This window comes from Pseudophryne corroboree, chromosome 7, assembly GCF_028390025.1.
Source record: "Pseudophryne corroboree isolate aPseCor3 chromosome 7, aPseCor3.hap2, whole genome shotgun sequence".
NCBI lineage: Eukaryota > Metazoa > Chordata > Amphibia > Anura > Myobatrachidae > Pseudophryne > Pseudophryne corroboree.
In genome coordinates, this window is record NC_086450.1 from 7,584,786 (window position 1) to 7,608,109 (window position 23,324).

General features: G+C 47.9%; 1 protein-coding gene across 2 annotated transcripts in view; it reads left to right on the forward strand.

The window, feature by feature from the left end:
- The window catches only part of PARD3B (par-3 family cell polarity regulator beta), a 1,283,796-nt gene extending 1,261,129 nt beyond the window's left edge, over positions 1-22,667 (forward strand). For both annotated transcript variants that reach the window (XM_063932652.1, XM_063932653.1), the window contains one exon: positions 14,871-22,667. In XM_063932652.1, the coding sequence (XP_063788722.1) occupies positions 14,871-15,189 (319 nt within the window). In that variant the 3' untranslated portion in view covers positions 15,190-22,667. The remainder of the gene's footprint in view (positions 1-14,870) is intronic.
- Positions 22,668-23,324: the final 657 nt, after the last annotated feature.

Consider the following 23,324-nt stretch of genomic DNA (forward strand, 5'->3'; position numbering starts at 1 on the left):
CTTGAATGGCCTTTTGCTGCTCCTCCATCCTCTGAAGCATATAGAGGGTTGAATTCCACCTCGTTACCAACTCTTGCTTCAGATGATGGCAGGGCAGGTTCAGGACTGTTTGCTGGTGCTCCAGTCTTCGGCACGCGGTGGCTGAATGCCGAAAGTGGCCCGCAATTCTTCGGGCCACCGACAGCATCTCTTGCACGCCCCTGTCGTTTTTTAAATAATTCTGCACCACCAAATTCAATGTATGTGCAAAACATGGGACGTGCTGGAATTTGCCCACATGTAATGCACGCACAATGTTGGTGGCGTTGTCCGATGTCACAAATCCCCAGGAGAGTCCAATTGAGGTAAGCCATTCTGCGATGATGTTCCTCAGTTTCCGTAAGAGGTTGTCAGCTGTGTGCCTCTTATGGAAAGCGGTGATACAAAGCGTAGCCTGCCTAGGAACGAGTTGGCGTTTGCGAGATGCTGCTACTGGTGCCGCCGCTGCTGTTCTTGCTGCTGGAGGCAATACATCTACCCAGTGGGCTGTCACACTCATATAGTCCTGAGTCTGCCCTGCTCCACTTGTCCACATGTCCGTGGTTAAGTGGACAGTGGGTACAACTGCATTTTTTAGGACACTGAGGACACTTTTTCTGACGTCTCTGTATATTCTCGGTATCGCCTGCCTAGAGAAATGGAACCTAGATGGGATTTGGTACCGGGGACACAGTACCTCAATCAAGTCTCTAGCTGCCTGTAAATTAACGGTGGATACCGGAAACACGTTTCTCACCGCCCAGGCTGCCAAGGCCTGAGTTATCTGCTTTGCAGCAGGATGACTGCTGTGATATTTCATCTTCCTCGCAAAGGACTGTTGGACAGTCAATTGCTTACTGGAAGTAGTACAAGTGGTCTTCCGACTTCCCCTCTGGGATGACGATCTACTCCCAGCAGCAACAACAGCAGAGCCAGCAGCAGTAGGCGTTACACTCAAGGATGCATCGGAGGAATCCCAGGCAGGAGAGGACTCGTCAGACTTGACAGTGACATGGCCTGCAGGACTATTGGCTTTCCTGGGTAAGGAGGAAATTGACACTGAGGGAGTTGGTGGTGTGGTTTGCAGGAGCTTGGTTACAAGAGGAAGGGATTTAGTGGTCAGTGGACTGCTTCCGCTGTCATCCAAAGTTTTTGAACTTGTCACTGACATGATGAATGCGCTGCAGGTGACGTATAAGGGAGGATGTTCCGAGGTGGTTAACGTCCTTACCCCTACTTATTACAGCTTGACAAAAGCGACACACGGCTTGACACCTGTTGTCCGCATTTGTGTTAAAATAATTCCACACCGAAGAGGTGATTTTTTTTTGTAATTTGACCAGGCATGTCAATGGCCATATTCGTCCCACGGACAACAGGTGTCTCCCCAGGCGCCTGACTTAAACAAACCACCTCACCATGAGAATCCTCCTTGTCAATTTCCTCCCCAGCTCCAGCAACACCCATATCCTCATCCTGGTGTACTTCAACAGTGACATCTTCAATCTGACTATCAGGAACTGGACTGCGGGTGCTCCTTCCAGCACTTGCAGGGGGCGTGCAAATGGTGGAAGGCGCCACCTCTTCCCGTCCAGTGTTGGGAAGGTCAGGCATTGCAACCGACACAATTGGACTCTCCTTGGGGATTTGTGATTTAGAAGAACGCACAGTTCTTTGCTGTGCTTTTGCCATCTTAACTCTTTTAAGTTTTCTAGCAGGAGGATGAGTGCTTCCATCCTCATGTGAAGCTGAACCACTAGCCTTGAACATAGGCCAGGGCCTCAGCCGTTCCTTGCCACTCCGTGTCGTAAATGGCATATTGGCAAGTTTACGCTTCTCCTCAGACGATTTTGATTTAGATTTTTGGGTCATTTTACTGAGCTTTATTTTTTTGGATTTTACATGCTCTCTACTATGACATTGTGCATCGGCCTTGGCAGACGACGTTGATGGCATTTCATTGTCTCGGCCATGACTAGTGGCAGCAGCTTCAGCACGAGGTGGAAGTGGATCTTGATCTTTCCCTATTTTACCCTCCACATTTTTGTTCTCCATTTTTTAATGTGTGGAATTATATGCCAGTAATAGATCAACGTATAATACTGGTGGTCACTGGTCAGCAAAACTCTGCACTGTACTCCTCCTATATAATACTGCTGGTCCCCAGTGCCCACAATAAAGCAGTGTGAACACAGATATATGCAGCACACTGAGCACAGATATGGAGCGTTTTTCAGGCAGACAACGTATTACTGGTGGTCACTGGTCAGCAAAACTCTGCACTGTACTCCTCCTATATAATACTGCTGGTCCCCAGTCCCCACAATAAAGCAGTGTGAGCACAGATATATGCAGCACACTGAGCACAGATATGGAGCGTTTTTCAGGCAGACAACGTATTACTGGTGGTCACTGGTCAGCAAAACTCTGCACTGTACTCCTCCTATATAATACTGCTGGTCCCCAGTCCCCACAATAAAGCAGTGTGAACACAGATATATGCAGCACACTGAGCACAGATATGGAGCGTTTTTCAGGCAGACAACGTATAATACTGGTGGTCACTGTCAGCAAAACTCTGCACTGTACTCCTCCTATATACAGCTGCTCCCCAGAATAAAGATATTTGCAGCCCCCTGAAACAAAGTGAGAGGACGCCAGCCACGTCCTCTCACTATCATTTCCAATGCACGAGTGAAAAATGGCGGCGACGCGCGGATTTATATAGAATCCGAATCTCGCGAGAATCAGACAGCGGGATGATGACGTTCGGGCGCGCTCGGGATAACCAAGCCATACGGGAAAATCCGAGTATGCCTCGGACCCGTGTAAAATGGGTGAAGTTCAGGGGGGTTCGGATTCCGAGGAACTGAACCCGCTCATCTCTTATATATATATATATATATATATATATATATAAATATATACACACACCACGCAGCAACACATCCAGCAGTGTGGGAGAGTACCAGGACTATAAGCAGCCACATTGCTACCTCATGGCTTCCGTTGTCAGTGTATGTATATACATGTGTGCCTAGGCCTGTACATCTGGTTATTACTGCGTGTGATATATATGGCGGGTCAGAGGGCACTAATTACCATCATAACTGTAAAGTTGGCAGCGCAGGCTCTGCAGTAATTGGCAGTGTAAGCCGCACATTATGGGGCGCTGCAGATGTTGTTACTCTCCTAGTAGTTACGCTGTAAAATTAGTCCCCGTTTGCCCCTTACATGCGAGTTACCTGCCAAATAATGAAGTTTTTAATATAGTCTGCCTCCTAGAATTCAGGTTAGTTTATAATGCTGCATAGATGTTAACAGTTATGTAAAATAAACGGCTACAGTATATAACAGGCCAAAATGGTTCTCAAGGAACCCAGACAAGACCAGAGGGGGGCTATGTATTAAATATAGTGACATTTTTTATTTTTTATGAAAATATCCCCGCTATGTACTAAGTGAGACTCTCGGGGACAATGACGGTAATTCAGACCTGATCGCTGGGCTGCGTTTTTTGCAGCCCTGTGATCAGATAGTCGCTGCCTACAGGAGGAGGGGGATATGTCTGTGCAGGAATGCGATCGCGTTTGTTGGGGAGCTGCACAAACATCAGTTTGTGCAGTCTCTGTGCAGGCCAGAATTTACTCACACGCTGCATTTGTTTCAAGCTTATCGGGGCCGGAGGGGACGTCAGACACCCTCCCTGAAAACGTCTGGTCCCGCCTGTTTTTCCAAACACTCCTGTAAAACGGTCAGTTGCCATCCTGTCAATCACCTTGTGATCGCCCGTGCGATCGCTTTTTCCGCACCATCCCGTCGCTATTCACCGATGCCCGGTGCCATCGTCCAACACGCCGGCGCATTGCGGTGCACACAGATGCGCAGCTCAGCGATCAGGTCTGAATTACCCCCTATGTCCGCAATAACCGCTTTCCCTGTGAATCAATTCCCCGGCATATTGGAAAGACTCGCCCAGGGAATCGGACGCTGCACAAGCGCACAGTCAGATTCCGGAACTGGCAGGAGAGGGATTGGAAGATCCCTCTCCTATGAGAATGCCTTCATAGGCTGAGGGTAGCGTAAAAATCAACAGGGCCAAAGTTTAGTACAGTGGTGTTAGACTGCAGTCCCTGTGGATGATAATGGTGACCAGTGGCGGCTCGTTACCTGTCCGGCCGAGGGGTCTGCACATCTCTACTCCCTGCTCTCCCAGTGATGGCTGATGTCATGGGAGGCGGGCCTTAGGTCCAATGGCAGGGGTGGGACTTAGGTATGGGGGCGTGGCTTTACTCGGGCGCTGCTAAACAGACTGGCTTCTATGGCCTGAATCAGCTGATGTGATTAGCTATGGGAGAGAACGCTGTGATTTGCAGGGAGCGCTTCCTATGGGAAGTCAGACTCTGTGAGTGGCGGATTTTACAACGGGGGGGGGGGGGCTGCAACCTCTAGGTAAATTCCGCCACTGATAGGGACTGTGCTCTACACCAATAGTTGGTCTTTTGCCTGAGATTTCTGTGAAATCCTGCATTGTGCTATTAGTACATAGCCCTGATACATAAAATAACACATAAACTGCTGTTTCTGCACAATTTTATACAAGCCCCCACCACCCTACTGGCCTTACGCCCAGACTTTGCTATTGGACCCAGCGATGCGCTGTTCTGACCCTGGTCTTACATCTATAGCCTTAGGGGTCTATTCATGAAGCAGTGAAAAGCGTGGAGAAGTGAGGCAGTGGAGAAGTTGCCCATGGCAACCACTCAGCATTGAAGTAACATTTATAATTTGCATACTTTACAATTGTACGGAACAGCTGTTTGGTTGCCATGGGCAACTTCTCCACAGGCTCACTTCTCTACTCTTTTCACTGCTTCATGAATAGACCCCTTAATGTGTAGGTTACAAAGCGCAGTGTGGCGGAAACATATCACCTCGCGTGGTCCATTATTTTTTGCATAAATGGGAGCTGTATAAGAAATGGCGATCCAGGCCGTTCTGCCCCGTGTCCCGTAGCGGTCATGGGGTATGAAAGCCTGAAGCCCGTTCACTGCATCAGGGAAATATTCCTGATTCTTCCTCCTATTCCTAAAGCGAAGCAGTTTTTGTTATTTCCAGCCGGCCACAGTCATGATTCAGCCCAACACGCCCGTCTGACAAATCTGCCAAATGTCACACGTGTGGAATCCCAAACCGGGGTGGAAGCCAGCCCTCCGCGCTCACTATCCGTGCGTCTCAGGACCGATAGCTGCAGTCACAACAGGCTGGAAAACTACAGGAGTCATCTCTGAGGAAGACAATCAGTGCTGGGTGTATGTGAGACACTGGAGACACCTGTCTGATCCTAAGAGGCACAAGTGTAGCCTCCTACCCCTCCCCGTCCACACGCAGCACTGCAAGTGTCAGCCAGGCTCCTGGTCACCCCGAGGTGTCACGTTACCACACACGTAGCTGTGACAGGTCTGTCCCAGGCTCGTAGCTCTCCGTCCAGACACACACAAGTGGTGCAATCACACAGTGACAACAGGATGTAGTTATGTGACCGGCGGTCAGGAGACAATACCCATCTGACGGTCACACATTGAGTCTATATAGCACAGAAGGGGCATCTCTGCACGGGGCACAATGGCGACATCTTAATCCACCTTGTTTTCACATTACTCTCTTGTCTATGGGGGTAATTCAGACCTGATCGCTAGGCTGCGTTTTCGTACAGTGGACGATCAGGTCTAAACTGCGCATGTGTATGCACCGCAATGCGTAGGCGCGTCGCACGGGTACAAAGCAGATCGCCGCTCAGCGGTGGGTTTGTGCGAAGGATCCATTTGCACGGGCGTTCGCAAGGAGATTGACAGGAAGAGGGCGTTTGTGGGCGGCAACTGACCGTTTTCTGGGAGTGTTTGGAAAAACGCAGGCGTGTCCAAGTGTTTGCAGGGCGGGTGTCTGACGTCAATTCCGGTCCCGGACAGGCTGATGTGATCGCAGCGGCTGAGTAAGTCCTGGGCTGCGCAGAGACTACACAAAATCAGTTTGTACAGCTCTGCTACACATGCGATCACACATTTGCACAGCTAAAATACCCTCCCCTGTGCCTACTAGCAATAATTATTGAAACGTTCCATTGCACCAAATGAATTTCAATGGGGCAATTACTACAGTATCAATAGATAATTCTGTAGAGTGTAAGCTTGTGAGCAGGGCCCTCCTACCTCTAGCTCTGTTTTTACCCAGTTTTGTTCTATTACTATTGTTCTAATTGTAAAGTGCAACAGAATAAGCTGCGCCATATAAGAAACTGATAATAAATAATAATTATAAGCTATTTATATGTCCAGCTGCGTAAGTCCCTCACCCCAGTTTCCTAATCCCCCCCCCCCCAAATAATGTTGGAAGGTTTTTTCTGTATTTGAATGATTTGTATTTATTCTCACAATGGCAGTAACAGAGCCGATATTGTGGAGGCGAGATTCTCGTTGCAGTTAATCCCCCATACTGAGGCATGAGGTATCCACGGCCGGAGGAGTTACCACTGGCGCTAGTAGAGTTATTTTAGGGTTATTTTACTTATCTGACTTTTCGCACCTTTGATAAATCTGACCCATTAACTTTAATATTAATATAATTCACAGCCAGGGGTGTCAAGAAAAGTGGGGGTGAGGGAACGGGTACCGATTACCCAGGTCTATTGTTGGTGCCCAGTTGCTGAGGGGGGGAAATGTCTAATTTTGCAGTGCAGTGGCGCTTCCTGACACTGCACACACTGTAGTATTTTTAATTATTTTTATACAGGGGTGTGTGACCATGTTTCTCTGGCCACGCCCCTCCAGTACCCAGGCCCTGCAGCTGTCTCAGCGACCCTGCACACAGCTTCTACAAGCCACGGCACAAACATTAAATGTAACACACAATCTTACTATAGAAAGACTTGGCATTAGAAAGTGAGGAGTCTTGTTTCTATGAAGTTGAATTGTAAAATTGAAAACTTTCTTTAGGTTTCTGTCGCTAGTTAACATTTTTTTTTTTTTAATGCAACCGTGCGTCGCCTGTGAAAGTCATGTCATGGCAGGCCAGTAATGATTACAGGGCGCTATGTGCCTCTGACTAATTACGGCTGGAAATTGGTGTTCGGCCTAAGCAGGGGGTTCTATTCAATCAGCTCTCCTCATGTACTAACAGTGTGCGGCGTAATTTCTATCACTCCTGCCAGCGGCGTCCGCAGAGCGAAATCCCAACTTCATTCTCTATTAATGCAGATCATTGCTACGTTACTAAGTCTGTACAGTCCGGATGACTTGTGCGCACGTCTCTAATCTAGCTGGAACTTCCAGGGAGATTTAAACTCGGAAATCCAATATTGCACGCATATAATTATATTTTGCCATTTTATATATGAAATCGCCATCTTCGGGGTTTGTAAATGAAACCGCTCCGGTACATGTTATTTTTCTGTCTGTCACATACAAAATGACAAAAAAATTGTTCTTGCATTCGCTTTTTTCATTAAAGTCGTCCAATCAGGCAAAATTGTGACAGGCGGTTGTCTTTATTTTGCAGACGGACCTTCGCTCACAACACGACAGTGAATCCCATTTATAACCTGCCTGCTTTGGAAAACAAAATATATAAAATTCATTTTTCTAACTATGGAGCGGCCGGCAGAATATTGTCACCAGTTATAGATTTTCCACCTCCCTGGTTTAGCAAACGCAGCCCGGCCGTAATGAGTTTAGCAGAATAACACGTCTGTGCGCTGCTCATAGCATAAGTTCTTCCAGCCGGGGCTTTGGTGGAACGTACGTTAAGTAGGGAGTGTCACTGGGTCGCTCATAGTGTATTTCTCTCCACTTCAATAGCAATAAAAGCTGGGAAATAATTTCCAGAGGAGCGATGAGTGTGATGACGGGATAAAGAGGAGGTGTGACTGTAAATATACCAGTCGGCCTGCAGCTTATGCCATTTAGGAGGCAGCTTTTGTCTTTTCCTTCAACACCCAGTCTGGTTTATCTCATCGCGGACTAGGAGTCCTTGTCTTATTCATCCCTGTGTTTTCCAATAGCCGATCCCCGGGGGTCACCTGGATTTCCAGACCGAGCGCAGCCTGCTCCGACTGCTGAACCTCATTTTATTTTAGACAGGAAACATTTGCACTAAGTGATTCCAGTGGGACAATTATTGAATCATTTTAAGGCAGATAATGTGCGTCCTTGACGGAGTCTTTGAATTCGGAGAAAGGCGCCTATCCCGAGCCAGGTGGACCCTTGTGAAACAGATAGTGATTACATTTATAATCGCAATCCCATATGGCAACAAGTAGTAAAAGCCATTATTTCACCGTGAAAGAATTGGGGATGGTTTGAGTTAAAGCCGTAAGAATGTTTGTTGTTCTGCTGGAGAATAACACTGTGTGTGTGTGTGTGTGTGTGTGTGTGTGTGTGTGTGTGTGTGTATATATATATATATCTGTAACACGTTTCCTAAAAGTACAATTATAGCTATATCTGTTAGCGCTGCATTATTAATGTATGTCTGCGTGCTCTCATGTGGCTTGTCTGTATATAGAGATTAAACAGAACCCCCCCAATCTCATGACAGTAATGAAGGACAGTGCTGCAATGTATAATAGCTCTAGTAAATGTGATGAGCAGATTTGTAACATTTCCTGATCAACCTCATGAGTAGGTATACAGTCGTCATGTGGAAGTGTCAGCATTACATGTCGGCATTAGGGATATAGGGGGATATGTACTAAGCAGTGATAAACATGGAGAAGTGAACCAGTAAAGAAGCTGCCCATGGCAACCAATCAGCTGCTCTGTATACTTTGTTAGTATGCAAATTATAAATGTTATGTCAATGCTGATTGGTTGCCATGGGCAACTTCTCCACTGGCTCACTTCTCCACTTTTATCACTGCTTAGTACATGTTCCCCCTAATGTAGTAATAATAATAATAATTCTCAAAAAGGACTCAGGGTGCTTAAGAACAATGCACATAATACAGAATATTTACGTAACACAGCCATAGACGGGTGTGTATCGGAATGCCGACGGGGACAAGTGTAACCACCCCCTTGTGGGCTTGATGGCGACTTGCGGACGCCACAGGTTCTATTCCCACCCTATGGGTGTCGTGGACACTCATGAGTGGGAATAGTCACTGCTGGTCGTCATGCCGACCGTCGGGATTTTCAACGGGCGGGATGTAGGGGCCGGTCGCATAACTACATCCCCCGTAGACAAGTCACACCGACATAAGAAAAGGAAAACCCGGAGCGCACAGTAATCAAGGGCTATAATACTCCTCACGGAATTTATCCTTGTGTTTCCAAGGGATACGTTCAGCATCCCAGCTGTTGGGATGTTGGCGGTCATGTGACCGGCGCCGGAATCCCAATGCCACTCAGGAGACTGGCGCCGGATCACAACAACCGACATGCTGAAGGGGAGTATCGGGGGCTAGGCACTAGGGGGGGTGGTTAGCCCTAGCCGCTAACCCCCACGGATTAGCCGTAGCTGGCACCCCCGGAGGGTTAGGGTAGGAGGAGGGTAGAAATATTTACTGCCTGCAATGTCGGGATCTTCAGTCTCACGATGCCACGGTCGGTCATGTGACCTCCACCATCCCAACCACCGGGATTTAGCATGTATTCCGTTTCCAATCCTGCACCTGACACACCGCACCACATAAGCTTTAAGAAATGTGATCTTACAAATACAGGGCCTCTGCGCAGTCGGATGAAGACGCTGATTGCCGGGTTTTTCCTCATAATATGCGTTTCGTTGTGCCGCTAATGCGCAGTGTAATAACCATGTTAGAAAGCTGAGTGGCTACCTTTGTTGTGTTATAGGGGGTCATTCCGAGTTGATCGCACGCTGCAGTTTTTCGATGCGATCAGGTCTCTACTGCGCGTGCGTATGCAACGCAATGCGCAGGTGCGTCGTATGGGTACAAAGCGGATTGTTGCTGAGCGATGGATTTAACGAAAAATCCATTCGCACAGCCGATTGCAAGGTGATTGACAAGAAGAAGGCGTTTGTGGGTGTCAACTGAGCGTTTTCTGGGAGTGGTAGGGAAAATGCAGGCGTGTCAAGGCGTTTGCAGGGCGGGTGTCTGATGTCAATACCGGGACCAAACAGGCTGAAGTGATCGCAGCGGCTGAGTAAGTCCTGGGCTACTCAGAAACTGCACAAAACTTTTTCGTCCCGCTCGGCTGCACATGCATTCGCACACTTGCAAAGCGAAAATACACTCCCCCGTAGGCGGCGACTATGCGTTTGCACGGCTGCTAAAAGTAGCTAGCGAGCGATCAACTCGGAATGATCCCCATAGTCGTGTGTGCGCACCTTGGGCGGTATCCGCCTGCCGTGCACGTTGTTGGTCGTTATTGGGCACTGCAGACTGGGCTGATGCCAGCCGTCCTCTCTTTGCCACCATACTTTCCCTTAAATATATATTTCTTTTAATAAATATCTAACCATTTTATTTCCGCCAAATGTAAATCTTCGTCTTTATTATTATACTATAGGTGTTAAGTGATGACGTTCCTCATCCGGTAGGTGGAGAACCACTGTCTCACCTAGCACCACGCTACAGACCTTGTTGGGAAACGTGGAGCGCAATAATTGGTGGCATTCAGCAACTGGTGTCTGCCGTCCCCTGCTCCCACCCGTCGGTCTGTTGGCATGTGTCCCGATCAAATGTTACCCGTTACGTCATATGTACCTATGTATATTTATTGGTATTCAGACAATAAATACCAGCTGGCCATAACCATCGCGACATCTGTTCCCTTGTTTGATGACTTAGCGAGGCTTGTGTGTCAGGTGACAGTAAACGCTCTGTTCTGTAGACAGACCACTACATACGGAGTAGTAACAGCCCCCGCTCATTGCGGCAGCGCACTGACAGCGGAAACTATCGCTTTTTAATGTTCATTTTACAAGTAGAACATGGTCTTCTTGCCAAAACCCGGAGCCTGTGAACGGCAACGCTTTCTATTGTTGTATGCTAAATGAGAGACATCTGGATAGGAAGAATACAGATTAATATATTCATTCAGCATTTGTCCAGTTGTTTTCCCGTAACCTCGCGGCATTTTGTGTTTCCTCCTGTAATTTATAGGGTGTAGTGTAACTGTGTATATGGTAAATGTCGATATCCGGCAACACCTGGCCCTGACATATACGGCGTAAGGTCTCTCTGAGTGACCTGGTGGGATTGTTCCAGCCCGGGGATTTATAGGTTCTACATATCCGATCCTCCGAGACGTCTCCGCGTGCTCTGTGGGTCTCTGGTAGTACTAGAGATTTCTAGTGAAATTCAGTGTAAGGTATATATCCATGAAGCATCCTATATATACTGCCGTAGCACGCTGCCGGTTACTGTAGCGCTACTCGTGAAATTCATCTTATGGTTGGATTCAATTAGCCGCGAGGCATCTCGCTCCGCGTGTAAGTGCGGACACACAATAGCTCACAACTTGCGGCTTTTTGTTTGCAGCCAGTAGGGCTACATGCAAAAACATACAAGTCTGGGGGGGAGGGGGTTGAGCTGGCATTTCTACGCCATTGCAACGGCAACTCTCCGCTAAGTGAATTGACCCCTCAGAGCGCTTAATATTGTTCTACTTCAGGGTATTATTTTACAATAAAGACACCTATATAACACACATACCTGATGGCCGTGGTATTTTCTACAGGTTAATAGCTCTTTCGCCCCTTAACAAGGATGCCCCACCATGTGCAGCCATTTTGTGAGCTAAACCGAAGTTAATGAGACTGCAATCAGTTCAGTAGGAGCCACAGCTCACGTTATGTCCCTGGTTCCCATAGCAATGAGCTTCTACCAATCATTGTATAGTATGTACACGTGTGATGGGTGCGCATGTTAAGAACTTATGTCCTTGAAGTGCAACTAAAGGAAACGCTATTTTGTACAAACCGATGAAAATTGCCGTAACCGTCCTTGTTTTTGAAGACAGTTTTGTTCGGGAACTGTAAGTTCCTCACTGCATGCTGCCATATTTCTAGGATGGAGAAAAAAAAAAACTGTTCTATGTAAGTAAACCTCGCAGCTAGCCCAATTTCTACAGGGCAGCCGTAGTGTGAGGAGATTGCAACGCCGTGTTGCTTTTGGACCATTTGTCCTGGTTTACATGGAGCTGTGAGGTATTTTCCCCTGTCCCACACAGCGGAGGCAGGTGCCTGTAGTGTGTGCAGTGATAAATGGATATTGTTATGTGCTAAGCACGCCCACTGCGACATGCTCATGTCTCCAGCGTGATGCAGCCAGTGTCGGCAGGTAGGCATGGAAGTGTAAGAATGACATGGAAATCAGTGTATAGTAACTGGGTATTCCTTAGAGCCAAGAAATAAAATGTCTTCCAATACTTTTCTTGTATCTCGTTAGAGTTTAAGGCCCAGATTTATCAAGCCTTGGAGAGTGATAAATTGCACGGTGATAAACTCCAGCGTCGCCCAGACACACAGTCCTATCTGCCAGGACTGCGGTCCTTGCACAGGTTGGAATTGATTTGAACCATTTAAGGTCTCGTGTAGGTTTCTTACTTCTAACCAATGTTTCCCGACATGAGATTATAATATGACAAATCTGTTCTGCAGCCATTAATCATCTCCTGTCTGCGGATTACGCGGAGACGGAGAGGACACTTGCTGTACACTGCTCACAACTGAAGACATGAGAGTTAGTGTGCGGCACTTGGCACTGAGGCCCAGCACATAGCACTAATGGAGTGTGTGTAATCCTGGCCACACAGTGTGATCCACTCAGCAGCCAAAAGCCGGCTTCTATGGCCAAATTGGCCACACACACGGTGCAGGCAGCCTATGACGAACAAACGGATCACAAGGGGCCACATGCACAGAGGTGGGCGGGGGACTGCGCTGACCTGACAACGCCGGACGATCGGCGTCGCATGCGTGTGTGTACTGTAGCAACCTTGCACACTGGATTCTTGAGGGATAAGAATGACGTTTTCCAGGAACGCTCCACTTTGACTGTGAATAACTTTCAGGCTGTACTACGTGCAAGAGAATTATGCAAACGTTTGTTGTCAGGACTTGGTTCTAGTAGCATATTATTATTAACATTTAATGTTATGTGCATTATAAAAGGGAATATAAAGAAAATAAAAGTACTGTCCCATACAGAGACTGATCAGGCTTCTATGCTGGGGGAAGGGGCCTCGTGGACAGTGGTGCCAAGAGGCACCATCTTCCCAGTGATATCTTCGGGAAAATGGTGCTGCACATAGAAAGCACTGTGCTGTGCCAGAGTCTCTTGTCTCTAGTGGCCGCCGTCATCTTTCCAAATATCACTGGGAAGATGACGCTGGAGGGGAGGAGGGACCCACTTTCTGATCAAGTAAGGTAGTAAGCGGGTGCCCTCCCCCTGCCCCTCTATGTTAAAATGGTGCCCCCATGCGAGCGGCCCAGCAATTATTTTATAATTCACATATTTTTAAACTAAAGGGCATACTCACGCCCACTTAATAAGCCACGCCCCCAAGTCATTACCGGGGCCCGGCGTGGCTTTCAACGGCCCTGGTCATGGACAAGTGGAGGGTGTGGGTGCCTCAGACTTGCGCGCTAGCTAGCTATTTTTTGCAGATCTGGGGGGGTGTATTTTTGCTTTGCAAGTGTGCGATCGCATGTGCAGCCGAGCGGTACAAAAAAGTTTTGTGCAGTTTCTGTCTGAGTAGCTCAGAACTTACTCAGCCGCTGCGATCACTTCAGCCTGTCCGGGCCCGGAATTGACGTCAGACACCCGCCCTGCAAACGCTTAGACACGCCTGCGTTTTTCCAAACACTCCCAGAAAATGGTCAGTTGCCACCCACAAACGCCTTCTTCCTGTCAATCTCCTTGCGATCTGCTGTGCGAATGGATTCTTCGTTAAATCCATAGCTCAGCAACGATCCGCTTTGTACCCATGGGACGCGCCTGCGCATTGCGCTGCATACGCATGCCCAGTTCTGACCTGATTGCAGCGCAAACGAAAAAACCTAGCGTGCGATCAGGTCAGGTTTTTGTACATACCCCTGCCCAGACTTACTGTGCTGCAATTAGTGCTGCACCTGCTCCTCCAACAAAATACATATTATAGAAGGTCCCCTCTCCCTCTGGGGCGCATGTATTAACGTGGCACAATTTTTGTCAGTGCGCATCGCAGCAGAGATAATAATTATTTACATGATTATCCCCTCTATGTACTAAGTGTAACTATCAGCAGCGTTAGCGATAACCACTATTCCTGCGAGTTCCGGGGGAATCGGAGTCGTCGATCGCACACAGTATTTGAAAGTCTTCCCATCAGAGGGAGCCGGACGGAGGCTGCGGGAGAGGAATTGACAGATCCCTCTCCTCCTAATGTGCCTCCATAGGTGTAATGTGGTTTATGCTGTCTGATGGTTTATGCTGTCTGAGGATGGCGCACACCAACGGTGCCGAACTGCAGTCCCTCTCACCATTAATAGGGACTGCTGTCTGCACCGACAGCCTGTTACAGGGTTTTCTGTGAAATCTCGGGCATTACACCGTTATTAGTACATAGCACCGGTACATAACTACTGTCTGCATCATTTTATGACAAACCGGTTTGATAAATAAGCGTTTTGTCTCTTTTATTAATGTTTTGTTCCCAAATGTGAAGCACGCTGAATATGCTGGTGATATACTGTATAAATAACGGCTGATAAATGACTACACCCGCCAGCCATCCTTATGCAATACTGCAATTGTACGTGGGGTAAATGTAAGGGGGACTGGGCTGCGCAGAAGGTAGAATGTCTGGAGGAGAGGCCATGTCAGTAACCCTTTGGTGTTTCTTTTGCAGACCTGGCCCTATTGATGCGGTGGAATACATGTCTGCGCCGCGGGCCGTGTACAAAGAGAGAGAGCCGCCGTACTACTACGATGTGACCGCTCCATACGCTAAAGGTACTTATTCCAGATCCAAGGTACACCAAGAAGACAGGTACCCCCCATATCAACCACCCCCGGCCAAAGGGCCTCTCCGACAAGATGTTCCACCTTCTCCACCGCAAGGACAAAGATTGCCAGGCTACGGTACCACCGGGAGATCGGGACAAGATCGGTACCAGTACAGAACCCAGGATCGCAGACAGAAAAACCCCATGACTGCCGCTGTATAGGCTACGTGACTCCATACGTGTGGAGAGCAAAGCACATGGCGGTCATACGGTATAGCAATGGACACTAGAACATGGCAGTCATACGGTATGTCATGGTATAGCAATGGACACTAGAACATGGCAGTCATACGGTATGTCATGGTATAGCAATGGACACTAGAACATGGCAGTCATACGGTATATCATGGTATAGCAATGGACACTAGAACATGGCAGTTATACGGTATATCATGGTATAGCAATGGACACTAGAACATGGCAGTTATACGGTATATCATGGTATAGCAATGGACACTAGAACATGGCAGTTATACGGTATATCATGGTATAGCAATGGACACTAGAACATGGCAGTTATACGGTATATCATGGTATAGCAATGGACACTAGAACATGGCAGTTATACGGTATATCATGGTATAGCAATGGACACTAGAACATGGCAGTTATACGGTATATCATGGTATAGCAATGGACACTAGAACATGGCAGTTATACGGTATATCATGGTATAGCAATGGACACTAGAACATGGCTTTATGCTGCTAACTATGAAATTGCCAAATGAGTTTAACGGTACGCTATGGGAAGGTGTTACGTGGCCTTCTGTAACGCAATAACCACCCAATAAGTGCATTATGATGTCTACAGTCCTTTTCTATCATTATAGATTGTAACCACATGTATAGTTTACTGTGTATCACTTTCCTGAAGATGACGGAATGTAAGGTATTTGCTATTTGTGGTGTGTGCGCTGGCGGCAGGTGGTCGCACATCTATATGTAAAAGGATCATTTCTAGAATGTACCATAACCGCAGAAATAACGAAGGTGGCTGCTACTGGAAACACTGGTTACACATTCCCAGCGCCAGGCGCCCAGATAGATGGCATTGCGTTACTAGAATAGCCGGACACGGTTTCTTACTTTGCACTGTAAAATCTGCGTCCCCGATTCTGCACCACTTTACACTTTCCCTCCTATGTAACATATGGGCCGGTACGCTGTATCACCCACAGGTACTAGCCAGCCGGTGTGATTGCCAGCTGGTGGGCGTAGGACCCTGCTCGCTACCTCTGTCTTACCCTGGCTCCCAGCAAACCACTGGCTGCGCTGCGATATCTGGCTCTTGCTGCAGGCAGCGCGCTCTTTTATATGGATTGTTTCATCGTTGTTACGGAAATCAGGACTGTTAATATACCGTTACGCTGTCCGAGCCGCAATGTGCCTATGCACCGTTTCATGCTGGACTGATTCATGAATGTTCATATACGTCAGTGCAACGCACAAGAAAACAAAGCCAGGTTTATTATGCCGTTGTGCTATTATTGTGGTTATAATGAACCAAAAGGGCTTATTAGATGACGCCACCGTTCCTTAGCGCTTGGCCACACTTCTGGCCTGCTATCGGCGACGTGCTGGGGTAAATTTACTAAGACGGGAGTTTTATTTAAGATGGGATGTTGCCCATAGCAACCAATCGGATTCTAAGTATTATCTTCTAGAAAGTGCTAGATAAATGAGAAGTAGAATCTGATTGGTTACTATTGGCAACACCCCATCTTAGTAAATTTACCCCATTGTGTCGGCTAATAGGAAACCTCTGGTACAATGTGTAACCAGCTCCGCCTGTGTCTCATTTCCCATACATTGGGAGAACTCCGCCCCTCTCACTGCCTTACTACCTGCCTTAATAGAGTGAGACAGATGATGATGGTCCTGTTGGGGGCCACAAATGAAATTTAAGCCAATAAGATTGTGTAACGTTTGACCTAAGGTCACATGACTGAAGACCCTCGACGTAGCTGTGCGCTGGCAGTGCCATAAAGCCATCTGCGTTCACTTGCGCTCAGTCTGACAAAGAGCAAGGAGTCTACTCATTAAAACGAGTAGATAAAGCCGATTTCCTCCTGACGATTATCATGGGGGTATAGTGACGGGATCCGGTCTCTAGGTCGACACTACCTTTGTCGACCACTATTGGTCGACAGTAACTACGTCGACATGTTCTAGGTCAAAAGGTTGACATGAGTTTTTCACAATTTTTTTCTTCTTTTTTTAACTTTTTCATACTTAACGATCCACGCGGACTATGATTGGGAATAATAACCTGTGCCGAGCGCAGTGAGGCACCTTGCCCACAGTTCACGAGCCACGCGAGTGGACACGGTCCACTAATTGGGGTTCCCGGTCACTGCACGGAGAAAACAGCACAAAAAAAACAAAACAAAAAACTCATGTCGACCTTTTGACCTGTCGACCTAGAGACCCTGTCGACCTAGTATCTGTCGACCAATAGTGTTCGACCTAGTTACTGTCGACCTTGCCTACCACACCCATAGTGACAGATTGTAGGGATAGGTCATGTTCTAACACTCATGCTAAAACTGTAGCAGGGCATGCTGGTATGTGTAGTTCAACAACAGCTGGAGTGCCAAAGGTTCCCCATCCCTGCTATATAGGCTTCCCTACTCATTACGGCCAGAGATGCGGCTTCTCGCCCCTTAATAAACAGGTCCCTAAAGCTGTAACTAACAACTAGTTAATGCCTTAATAATTCTACAAAAAACAACAACTACCCAGAATGAGCCGGGAGAGCGCTGAGCGCTGCGACAAGTGTAGTTCATGTTCCCAGTGAAATCAGCCTGCAGAATGCATCGATCCAATACTAAGTGTGCAATCAATACTTTCTGTCACCGCGTGCTTTTTACTGTGAGAAATGTATCGGAGCAGCAGAACATTGCAAACCCCTGGCTACGCTTCCCACTTTTTCCTTCATTTTTCAGCTGAATCCCCCCCCCCCCGCGCTGTTCTTTTAGTAGCGCACGTGGGATGTTAAACAGTGCGCCCATTAATTCCCAAAAATGAAGAATATGAGATGCACAGAGGCGGGTTTTTCCTTCTCTGGGTGGACGGTCGGTTTTATGGTGGGGGTAGGGGGGGCTCTCCTAAAAGAATGTGCGAGACACAATGCAGGCCGGCCAAGGAAAACAGCAGGAGCCCTGTCAGCTGTTATTACAATAATAAGACCCCCCCCCCCCCTCTCTCTGGCGTCCTGTGCGACACTTTTATATGGAGACATTAAAAAACTCGGCATTAAGGTGGATTACTCATCGGGGGCCAATACCCTGAAAGTAAAATGTTGTTCTAAAGAGTAATTAACTGTATCACTCAACACCTCTGAATATATCGCCTTCTATACGTTGTGCCTTCTGGGTATTTCTGCAGCAAGACGGATCCTAATAAAATGGATGAATTGGGGAAATAGGTTGAACTGTTGCCGAAATTTGTTTTGGTCTTTCGGGAATTCATGGTTTAATAAGAATATGACCAGCGTAACCCTTTCCACGCCTGAATACATAATATATTACTTATAGGGCGTTATGTATCATTGGCAGGGCAGAGGGTGGCTCCTGCGTTGCCGCACAGTGATAACGCAGCTGCTCTGTCGTTTAAGTCCTCGCTCCTACGCGGCGTTATTCTCCCTCTCAAGTTACCGGAGAGAGTTCCAGTGATTCTGCGGAGCCTCTCCTGATTCGCCGGTCCCTCATTGCCCGGCGTAGCCTTTCGCCGCTGTCTATGTAGACGACAGCAAGTGGTATATACGTGACAGGTCAGCGATATCTCTATGGCGTACTTTTCTCATATTAGGAAAAGCAGCAATGACCCATTTCTCCCTCCGTGTGGCACAGTGGTTAGCATTGCTGCTCCTCAGCACTTAGGGTACTGGTCAGAATTGCACCCATAGCCATTGTTTGAATGGGTTTCTTGCCAAACATACTGGCAGGTTAATTAGCTTTTGATGAATTGAGCCTCAGTGTATGTGTTTCTGCGTCCATGTGTAGGGAACATAGATTGTAAGCTCCGCTGGTGCTGAGACTGATGGAATCAATTAAATGTATTGTATAAAGTGCAGCGTAATAAGTAGTCAGTATATAATAAGAATACATATTTGCATTGCAGCGGAGAGGTGTAAGGGACAAGGCACCGTACACGGCAGAGGGCGGATGGGGTGAGAGAGGAACATGTGAGGGAATAAGCGGGCAGAAGGGGCATTATCAGGGGTGGTTATTCCCGTCCAAATAGACGCACCACCATTATCAGCCTGCAAAGTACGTAATCTTCACGCCTCATCTGATAGGCCCATTCTGTGACTCTGCGGTACATTCCCAGGAACACTCTGAGCAATGTCATAAAATACTTTACACGCACCAACCGTCTTCCTGTAACACAGAAGCGACACACGTCCCGCGCTAGTGCACAATAACCACGCATGATGCAAAACCAACATTCACTACTGCGGTGGTTCTGATCGCAGCTGCACTTTGATGTGACATTTACACTTTGCACCTGTGGCGTGCCGAGAACTTTGTGGGCCCCATAGAAACATATTAAAGGGCCCAGAATAATTGTTTAATAGTAAAGGAATCCACACTGACCGGCCACCAAGTAGAATTCCTTTTTATTCTGCTCCAGCTGTCAGACCACGATACGTGTCGCCCACAAGGGGAGAGTGTCCGCTCCCATGAAAACTAACACAATGTCATTTTCCTCTCTATCAAAATAATCCTTCTCTGCTCCGCAGCACGTACGCTGCGCACAGCGGTACGAAAAAGACCAAGCACCTACCTGTTGTGCCGTCCAGGGCTGGCTGTGTCTTGTACTCTTATGTGAGCGCAATCGCCAACTCAAACCCGTGACAGGTGGAATACCGCAGTCTGTAAAATGGAAATATGTAGATTGTTATTAATTAGATGAACTCTATTGGAAAATAAATAAAGTATATATGCCGCACTCAGTGCCCCAATGACATAATATGCCACACCGCAGTGCCCCAATGACAAAATATGCCCCACCGCAGCGCCCCAATGACAAAATATGCCCCACCGCAGCGCCCCAATGACAAAATATGCCCCACCGCAGCGCCCCAATGACAAAATATGCCCCACCGCAGCGCCCCAATGACAAAATATGCCTCACCGCAGCGCCCCAGTGACATTATGCCACACCATGCCACACCGCAGTGCCCCAATGTCATAATATGCTCACAGCAGTTCCCCAATGTCATAATATGCCACATCGCAGTGCCCCAATGACATAATATGCCACACCGCAGTGCCCCAATGACATAATATCCCCACAGCAGTGCCCCAATGTCATAATATGCTCACAGCAGTTCCCCAATGTCATAATATGCCACAACGCAGTGCCCCAATGATATAATATGCCACACCGCAGTGCCCCAATGACATAATATCCCCACAGCAGTTCCCCAATGTCATAATATGCCACACCGCAGTGCCCCAATGACATAATATGCCACACCGCAGTGCCCCAATGACATAATATCCCCACCGCAGTGCCCCAATATCATAATATGCTCACAGCAGTTCCCCAATCACATAATATACCACACTGCAGTGTTCCAATGTCATATGCCCACAGTAGTGCCCCAATGGTAACACAATGCAGCACTGCAGGGGGCAGATGTACCATATGCAGAGAGCTAGGTGTGGGAGGGGTGTGTCCTAGCTCAGAGCTACATTGCATCTGAGCACCTGGATAACACCATGCTGGACTGCAGGGGGAAGATGTAACGTGCAGAGAGTTCAGTGTGGAAGAGATGTGTTAGCTCAGAGCTACAGTGCAGTGTGAGAATAAAGCTGCCCAGCGTGTGTGGGCTACATACAGAAGCAGCCAGTAACTGAGCACCTGGGTAACGCCATGCTGCACTGCAGGGGGCAGATGTAACATGTGCAGAGAGTTAGGTGTGGGAGGAGCATGTCCTAGCTCAGAGCTACAGTGCAGTGTGTGAATAAAGCTGCCAGCATGTGTGGGCTACATGCAGAAGCAGCCAGTAACTAAGCACCTGGGTAACACCATGCTGTGCTGCAGGGTGCAGATGTAACATATGCAGAGAGTTAGGTGTGAGAGGGGCGTGTCCTAGCTCACAGTGTGAGAATAAAGCTTCCCAGCATACTTGCTATGTTTTTTAATCTCAACTCAGAATCAGCCCCTAATAAAGTGTTTCTGGCGCTGTGCACATGATTTGTATAAACAAGAACGTTAAATTAGGTTTTGCCATGTGCAAGTGTTTCCTGTATTTGTTACAGCACTTGTGAAATATGTCCCCATTCACTGCAACAACAGAACACAGCGACTTCCTCTGCCGCGCACGATTCCAGACAATAGCGAGCTGTCTGCATGGGACTGGGCGGGGGCTGCGTTACGCATTTAATTGAAGCTTTCAACAGAAATAAATATTCAGCTTGTAGTTTACGGATTATGTCCAAAAACAACTTCAGTGGTTCTATCAAACTATTTGTTCCTCTCTCACAGCCATTGTTCTGGCAATGAGTAACTGGTGTTTGGCAAATGTCCCGCACATGGGAAACACGCAGCGCCGACTGATGATAATCGCCAATTCATTTGCTCTGAGGAAACATCGTTTTTCCCATTTATATAGATCTTCATCTACCGTCATCACATCACTTATTTGGGGGAAACATATTTTGTGGTCTCTTCTGGCCGAGTTTAATGTTCTATTTTATTTTATTTTTTTTTGGGCCAAATCCATCCAGTCCGCCCAGTGACACGCAGGGTGTTGTGGTGCCAGGGAATCGCTGGCGTCTGCTGCTAACGGTACGCTCGCCCTACTGCTCCCCATCAATAATTGGGGAAGGACTGTTACAGAAATATGGCACCATCCAGTAAGAAACCTCTATTTTTCTAATATTCAGGGACATAGGTATTAAAAAAAAAAAAAAAAATTATATGACCCCCCCCCCCCCCCCAAAAAAAAAACAAAAAAAAACATTCTCTCGTCAATCTGGAATATTTTTTTTCAGATATATCCACTAAAGTGACGGTGCTGGAAGCCCGTCCTGGCGATCACTAGAAGCAGAGTGATAGCTTACCATGAGCTCTACTCACGAAGCAGTGAGAAGTGTGGAGAAGTTGCCCATGGCAACCAGTGTTGAGGTAACATTTATAAAGTGCGTTCTATAAAATTATACGTAGCACTCTTGTCACTGCTTCATGAGTAGGCCTCATGTCACTTTACTTACGGGTTCGGATGTAGCCCTCACAGCAGCTGGACTCCCCCCATAGGGAAGTGTGCGCGAACGTCATTTGAAGATGGCGATCGCTATTGCAGGATAGTTCTGAACAGATAATCTCTTCCAGGAGCTTTTTAAATAGCTTTCCTCATGGAAAACTTCCTTGACAGTAGCTGTGCGCGCTGTTGCGCCCAAAGCGGGAGATAACACCGATACCCTCAGTGTTACAGCGAGATCTTGGCAGTCAAAATACCAACACCGGGATCCTGACACTACTCGGAATGCCGACACTGGCATCCCGAATAGGGCCACAAAGCCAGCGCGGGATCCCGAACGATTGTTCGCCAGCCGCCAAGAGGGGTTAGGCTGTGGCCCGAGGCTGGATAGGTTTAGGCTGCGGAAAGAGGGGGGGTGGGTTAGGTTCAGGCGCCACCTGGGAGGGTTAGGCTGCGGCCCGGGGGTGGTTAGGTTTAGGCTGCGGGAAGAGGGGGGGTGGGTTAGGTTCAGGCGCCACCGGGGAGGGTTAGGCTGCGGCCTGGGGGTGGTTAGGTTTAGGCTGTGGGGAGGGAGGGTTAGATTTCCGCTGCAGGGAAAGGAGGGTTAGGTTTAAGCTGCGGGGAAGGGAGGGTTAGGTTTAGGCTGCTGCCCGGGGGTGGTTAGGTTTATGCTACGGGAAGAGGGGGGGTTAAGTTTAGGCTGCGGGGAAGGGAGGGTTAGGTTTAGGCTGCGGGGAAGGGAGGGTTAGGTTCATGTGCCACCGGGGAGGGTTAGGTTTCGGCTGCGGGGGAAGGAGGATTAGGTTTCGGCTGCGGGGGAGGGAGGTTTAGGTTTCGGCTGCGGGAGAGGGAGGGTTAGGGGGCCATTGGGGGAAGATAAGTATACTTACCGTCCCCGGTTGGGAGTCAGACTATCAGGATGCCGCCGACATATAATTCTACCCTTTACAGCTTTTATAAATCGCTGTACAACTTCTGCCCTAAACACGCAGAGAACGCTGTTTCCATGTTTTCTCTGACGTCCTAGTGGATGCTGGGACTCCGTCAGGACCATGGGGAATAGCGGCTCCGCAGGAGACAGG